This window comes from Triplophysa dalaica, chromosome 1 (assembly GCF_015846415.1).
Source record: "Triplophysa dalaica isolate WHDGS20190420 chromosome 1, ASM1584641v1, whole genome shotgun sequence".
Classification (NCBI taxonomy): domain Eukaryota; kingdom Metazoa; phylum Chordata; class Actinopteri; order Cypriniformes; family Nemacheilidae; genus Triplophysa; species Triplophysa dalaica.
Window position 1 is genome coordinate 21,077,510 of NC_079542.1, and position 7,503 is coordinate 21,085,012.

General features: G+C 39.1%; 1 protein-coding gene across 1 annotated transcript; it reads right to left on the reverse strand.

Annotated features, from left to right (window-relative positions):
- Positions 1 to 2,011: 2,011 nt before the first annotated feature.
- On the reverse strand, positions 2,012 to 6,480 carry tpma (alpha-tropomyosin). Its single transcript, XM_056748851.1, has 10 exons — positions 6,216 to 6,480; positions 5,744 to 5,869; positions 4,004 to 4,137; positions 3,741 to 3,858; positions 3,574 to 3,644; positions 3,332 to 3,407; positions 3,073 to 3,135; positions 2,920 to 2,989; positions 2,491 to 2,569; positions 2,012 to 2,174 (listed from the first exon to the last, which is right to left on the reverse strand). Exons 1-10 carry the CDS (start codon positions 6,327 to 6,329, stop codon positions 2,171 to 2,173), a joined length of 855 nt encoding a protein of 284 aa, XP_056604829.1. The 5' UTR covers positions 6,330 to 6,480; the 3' UTR covers positions 2,012 to 2,170.
- Between the last annotated feature and the right edge of the window lie 1,023 nt (positions 6,481 to 7,503).

Here is a 7,503-nt window from a genome sequence, read left to right on the forward strand (position 1 = left end):
TTTCCACTTGACACTTGACTACTTTCGTGACGTATTTCCTGGTTTGGGCCCTAGTGTTCTAGTGGGCGTGAAGATCCCAAGTGAGCATGTAGTATTTCTAACCCGATGGGACACACTTAGCAAGTGCAAACATATAACGTTAATTAATGTGGGGTTTCTAAATATGAGAGTAAAAGCAGTTTTACCAAATACACAACTCTGGAGTTTTCAACAAAAAAATATGTAACACTACGTTTAACGACGAAATTATATGTAATATCTAATTATATAGTTAAGTCAGATTTTAATTTATAGCGCTTTATTTGTATTGTATCAAAGCAGCTGTACCCAAAAAAAGAAAATAACAAATTAGCCAAACAGAATTAATAAAGATATAACCTTTAAAAGTAATATTATAACGTACACTTGAAAGCTTTCCACATCATCTCCTGAGACCCGAGCTAAAAGTCTCATGATTCATATTCAGAACATGATGCATGATGGGACACGCTTCAATTCAAGCTAGTGCGGGTTTAGTGTGAGTTAAGCGCACTGTCCTTTGGCATTTACAAAATTTAACACTGGTGCCCTTCCTTCCTGTCGCGTGCACGAGCCAAGACCGCAAGTGGGCCAGCACGAGCCTCACGATAGATAGCTAGCAGGCAGCTAGCCTTGAGTGTACGTCGGTCGTAGTCCTACAATGGTTATTATGATGCATCATGGGATTGAATGAGTGCACTCAGTAATGTCCAGTCCACTATGAATTCGGACACCACAAAAATGTATGTGCTCAAACAGTGCACTATATTAGGCGATAGGGGGCTATTTCAGACACAGCCTATGTCAATAAATATTATTTACACATAAGAAAGTAATTAAACAACGATAATAATATTAGTTTCAGATTTAAAGTGAGAACCGACATCCAAATCAGTCATTCAAACTCAAAATATTCTTCAAAAATACAACATTTAAAAAGCAATTAACAGACTTTTTTATTATGTATACTTTTATTTTTTCTAGATGTTAAATTACAAATATTTTATTTGCAAACATGTAAGCACTTATATTTGTGTGCCTGAGGGATATGCATTTCATTTGGATATTAAAAACTGCAGATGGTTAAATGTGAAGTTAAATATTATAGGTGTCTAATTTGGTGCTGCTTTTTCCAAGGACACGGCGCATCTTTGTGAATCTAGTATACATAATCTCAAGTGTCACTCAGAGAAAATTTACACCTTTTCATGTTAATATATCCCTATTTGCACAGGAAAAGACCTAGCAGAATTTAACCATTACAAACAGTTCCGAAAATGGCGATGATCAGAACGTAAAATATCCATCACTTTTGTGAAATCCACATTACACAATAAAGCCATACATTTATGCTTTGGCATAAACAATTTCAAGTTCTCTAGAATTACAAGTAATGTAATAATAAAAATATCATTGACTTTCATTCATATTACAAAATGTTATTTACTTTGTGAAGCTCACAGAGATTCAATAATAAACAGCATGTTATATCAGAGTGAGAGTTTTAATCTCAAGCCGCCTTAGAAATCGTTCAGTACTAAACTGAGTTCATGTGAAAGCACACAATTTTTCTAAAGCTGCTGATAGAGGTGTTCTGGCCATTTGGAGAAGTGAAAAATGGAGAGGATAGAAGAGAAGGATATAAATGAGAGGAGATGTTAGTTTGATGATATTTACCCTACATGATAATTCAAGTTTATACCAAGATTCATTAGTATGACATTGCTAATTATTAATTACATTATAATATTTTCAAATGACTAAATCTTAGTGTATTAAATTATGGTTATTGATTGTTAGAATCTGATGAGTACGTTTAATGGTTTGATGATGAGCGTTATTGATGTACATGAATGTCAAAAGAGAAAAGCAACATGGGGTGATGAGCGGAGCTTTTTTAGATTTTATTCAAGCTTCTTGACAATAAATTAAGGACATATGAAATCAAAAGAGTTAAGACATACTTAAGAGAGAAAGGAGTGGGGAGCTTACACAGATATGAGGAAGTTTTATTTTACAGAAAGCAAAAAATTTCTGTACAAGTGATGGGACTGTAGAGCTGAGAGCTCCGCCCCCACTGAGAATGAACGTGATGGAGAGTGACGGCAACGGAGAGAAATGGTCCCCAGAGCCAGAGATCAGATGTAAAAATTTAGCTGTGCAGGGAGGAAAGGAAAGAGAAGATAAAATAAAACAAAATAAATATAAGCTTGTGAAATAGACAAGAAAAACTATAATGCAAATGACAGGCAGTGTGTATTTCTGTGTTTTTGGTTGATACTGAATGGAAAGCCTTGGTTAATGCAGGTCCTATGGTCTACCTTTACAAAATCTTGTCATTATAAAATTCTAATAAAATTGTGTCAAGATTTAAGTAGCCTGGTGTTATTCCAAACCTACAGATTATTTTAGCAAGTTTGTGTATGAGTCAAAAGCATGCGTGAACAATCTCTAACAGGTGGTGATAGTTACATGGAGGTCATGTCGTTGAGAGCGTGGTCCAGCTCCTCGCTGATGGCTTTGAACTTGAGTTTCTGCGCATACAACTCATCTAAAGTACCCAATTAAAGGCCAGAATGGTGGTGGGTTGTTGTGTGGGAAGGAATGGAATGGAAAAGATTGAAGGAATAAGAAAACATGGAAAAATAAACAGTGCAAAGATGGATTGAACAGTAACAAATGGCCAGAGAGAGAAAAAAAGTTAACTAAAGTAAAAAAAAGTTACCTTCGTCAAAAAAAAAACTTTAAATGGATTGAGCATCATATATCTAATTCACTAGGAAATTCCTTAAATCACTTTGTGGATGGTTCATCACAGATACAGTAAATGCAAGAAACCTGAACCTAGAAAAATTTAACCGGTGTCTAACACCAGCGTGTTAAATAGTGAGATTGACGTACCCTCCAGATCATCAATGGTCTTCTCAAGCTTGGCGACTGATCTCTCAGCAAACTCAGCACGAGTCTCAGCCTAAAACACAGAGAGATGTGAATCCTCCTTATATCTAAACTAAAAAAAAAAAAAAATAAGACATGGAACGCAGGTGAACTAACCTCCTTCAGTTTGTCAGTCAGGACCTTGATCTCCTCCTCATACTTGTCCTCCTTCTGGGAGTACTGTTGATGGGAAAGACAGGAGAGTATTCAAGAACAGTCAGTTAACACTTGACCTCCGTTGTTTTACCAGCTAATCATTCCAACTAAGTTTGATATGTTTCTCTATACTTGTGGGAACATTTTTTAAATATATTTTAGAAGTATAGCTGAACCTGTGCACAGAGACAAACCCTCTGCACATAAGACACACACACACCTTCTCAGCCTGGGCCTCCAGAGACTTCATGTTGTTGGTCACAGTTTTCAGCTCCTCCTCCAGCTCAGAGCACTTACTGAAGTGGGAAGGAGTGACAGGAGAGAATTTGAGACAGGCTCAGATGGAAAAAACAGCACTCAGTTTATTGAGTCGACACCTTTGATATTGATGTATCAACCCTTAGCTTATATGTAGTTTGTAACTGTAATGCACACACAAAGAGGGGGTGCAAGTCCTCTTACCTCTCATTAAGCTCAGCGCGCTCCTCTGTACGCTCCAGCTCTCCCTCAACAATCACCAGCTTACGGGCCACCTGTGTACCATCACAAGGACAAACAGAACACGTGTTGGAAACAAGTCCTTCCCAACGTTTTACCTATGTATAATAAAAGGACAAAGAAATACTGACCTCCTCATACTTGCGATCAGCTTCCTCAGCAATGTGCTTGGCCTCTTTCAACTGGATCTCTTGCAGCTCCATCTTCTCTTCATCCTTCAGGGCCCTATTCTCAATGACCTTCATGCCTCTGAGATAGGGATGCACATATTCTGTGAGTTAATATCATTACTGAAAATTTTCCTTTTTATTCGTTTTAGTGAGTGTAACCAGGTATGGCAATCCAAAGTTTAGATGTGTCACATAAAAGTATTCATAAAAAAGTTCATACACACCTCTCACTCTCATCAGCAGCCTTCTCAGCCTCCTCCAGCTTCTGCAGAGCAGTGGCCAGACGCTCCTGAGCGCGATCCAACTCTTCCTCAACCAGCTGGATACGTCTGTTCAGGGAAGCCACATCGGCCTCAGCCTGCGCACACAAAGCCAACAGTGAGCTTACGATATACTCATGTACAGTTTGTAAATACAGTATAGGACAGATATAATGCACAGCCTTCCTGTGATTCCAACTAAGCTTCAAAAGGAAATCTTTGTACATGACGTCGACCAAATACAACATGATTAAAGTAAGTTAACGCGATGTTATAAAACTGGGCGGAGGGGGAACAGACCTGTCAAAAAGCACCATCACACCTTTTCAGCCTTTTCAGCTTTTTAGCCCAATTTTTGCTGAGATCGGAGATGAAAACACACTGCTGTCCGCCTTCTAATGCACTTATATCATTATAGGTAAGCTCTCAGATCGTTTGGGTGAGCGCTCTGTGTCGAGCTCCTCCTGCAGTGTGAGTCCTTTGCTTTCAGCATCGTTTTTTTCACAGCCTCGAGAAACGGTGCACCAGCTATCACGAATATACTGCCTGTTTGGGTGGGTGTTGTATCATCCGGCGGGGCGTAACAGGGCACCAATTCGCAGTCAGTCACTGGTAACGCACCGACACCGAAAGTCATTCGCGTTATGCTATTGTTTTGGTTTATTTGAACTCTTTTTGAAACCTACAGTACCTGATTTATAAATGACATTACATTTTTATTATGATTTACTCTGTTAACCTCATCAGAAGTATAGAAAAGCTAATCACGATTAGTATTTTTAGTATTATCGTATTCTTTTCTCAGTTTAATTGTTTAGCTTTGTAGACCAAACTGATTTAGGCCTACTAATAATTTGCACAACTGATTGAGGGGCAACATGTTGAACTGTGTGATTCGTGTGAGCTTCTGGCGCCATCTAGTGGTAACAAGCTATAGTATTGGTAGTGCGCAATAGTAATATGAATCTGTTTTAAATTTTCTCTCTCACTTCACATGTTATTGTGTGGCAGGTAAGACGTAAAAAGATAATTAAATTATTACCTATTATTAATAGATTAATAATCACCTTAAGTAGAATTACATTTACCTTATTATAAAATAATAGTGAATCAATCTAACTTATATGACAATGTAAGTGTTGAGTTCTAAATATTGAATTATGTAAATAATGCATTTAATTATATTTAATCTTTACAATGTTCTATTCATAAATATTCCTTTTCAATTATTTGTAGTGTTTATAGAGCTAGATTGAAGGAGGGTCGCTTCAGGAGTCCCAATCGTCTTAAGTATCCAGTGAGAGTGAAATTCTACACTGACCCCTCATTAAAACACTTGTAGGTGTGTAAAGACGAACCTCTAGACGCTAACGTTGCCTTATAAAGCGCACTGCTAAATTTACCTCACCCTTTGCAATAGAGTCTTGCTATACTGCACATATGGCAGACTTTTTTGTCATCTTGTGACTTGGTATTAGTTTATCAGCTGGTGCTTCTACAAGTAAAAGTTTTTTTCTTCACTATGTTCTATTCTAATTTCAGATTGGCCATTAATGTAGACTACTGATATGGGGAAACCATTATCAGAAGAACTGGACGATAATGAAATCACCGGTAAATAAGTTCAATAGACTGATGGGAAGTAATGGCCACAGGTTGCATGGCATCACAAGGAACCCTATATGTGCCAGTGGATGTGCTTACATCGGTGGCTTTCTTCTCGGCCAGTTCCAGTTTTTCCTGAGCATCCTTCAGTGCCTCTGAGTATTTGTCCAACTCATCCTCAGTGCCCTTCAGCTTCTTCTGCAGTGCGACCAGGTCATCCTCGAGCTGCAAGAAGAGCACGCGTGTCAGTACAAACGGAGACAGACACCAACATCTGCCAGTGCGCACACGTGCATTTGATACATTTAACTTCCTTAAATTCACACATTTTGTTTGAAAACCAATCGTGTGGGTCTATCAATATACAATATCAGTAAGACATATCGAATGGAAAAATTCCACTAAGTCAGAAAATACTTTTGCAATCAAATTCTGAAAGCAGCAAATAAACAAATAATCCACACGAGTGTCGCTAGCTGTGAGAATCTACCACAACGGTTGTGTAGGCTTATCGCTAAATCAACACAATGTGAAAGGGATTATGCCCCAGAGCGCCTGTTTCGTGTCCGACCTGCTTGCTTCTGTCCTCTGCTCCCTTCTTATCGGCCTCAGCCTGCTCTGCTCTGTCCAAGGCATTCTCCTTGTCGAGCTTGAGCATCTGCATCTTCTTCTTAATGGCATCCATGTCTGCGTTAGTTTACGGGTGGTCGCACCAAACACTGGACTGAGAGAGGCGATGAGCGTCTGTGCTGAACTGAACGCTGAGCTGGAGTGCGAGATGGTCTCGCTGTAGCCTGTCAAATATGTGCCTTCACAGGAGCCCGAAAAGTTCCGCAAGACACCCAATACTTTTTTGGGAACAGCCCATTGCAGATCCCCCCGCGTCGCCCCCTTTTTAAGGGTCCGGACGGCGATTCGCTGCCCTCAGACATTTGAGCGTCGAAATGGCTATATATGGGATCTGAAGGCCAAGACGTCTTACAAGGGGCCATGTTCCTATTTCTAACTCCCTTAACCTGGAGAGAAAACGGAGGAAGAGGAGTAAAAGTGTTCGGAAAGCATTTCACTGATGGTCCATTTCTAAAACCAATACATGCTTAGAATAGAAAAAAATCTTTAACATATATTTGTGTTCATTTACAATGTGACGTATTTATATATCGAAGAAAAGCATGGCAGCGCTTTTAAAGACTAATTTTGACAGCACGTGGGGACACGGGGGGTCGTTATCATCGTAAGGAAGGGCGTTATTATCTCTGGGTGATAAAGTTAAGAAGCATGTCAACGAGTCCCTCAGGCATTGTTCATAATCTGAAGAGTTTAGATATGATGGCTGTTGAACAACAACCTCTCAGCACGCTCGTAGGGTTTGAAGCATGGGGTTCATTCATTGCCAGACTCGATGTTGTTTTTAATCGGCCGCAGCAGAACCCCCCAAAGCTCTTGGAATCGCAACGATGTGTCGCGGCAGCTGTCAGCCATGCCGCGAAACAAACTATCAGACCTGGCGTGTAACGCCGCATTTATTCTGTCTTTGCTACAATATTAAATATCATTGCGTCACACTTGCAATAGACTTAAATAATTCATTATTATTGAAATAATATCGAAATAAAATTATATTTGAAATGATGTTTTGGGTTAGTGGGCTAAACCTTTTCATTTAGAAGGTAGAAAGGAAAAAAGACGTCTTTACATTTGCTGGACTTCTTAAGACTGTGAGTGTCACTATTGGTGTTAGGGATTTTTTTCAGCCTGTGTTTTTGTCACTATGTGTCACTATGTGATGATCTCACAATGTGGTGTTTGTTTGTAAATAAGCAGCTTTAATCATAAGACAAACTCGTTCTATAGCGTTG

Coding starts and splice junctions, on each gene's coding strand:
- tpma (XM_056748851.1), bottom strand. CDS start 6,329: ATGGATGCCATTAAGAAGAAGATGCAGATGCTCAAGCTCGACAAGGAG. Junction 4,138..5,743: donor CCGAGAAGAAAGCCACCGAT/GTAAGCACATCC, acceptor TTGTGTGCGCAG/GCTGAGGCCGATGTGGCTTC. Junction 2,570..2,919: donor GACCATTGATGATCTGGAGG/GTACGTCAATCT, acceptor TGGGTACTTTAG/ATGAGTTGTATGCGCAGAAA.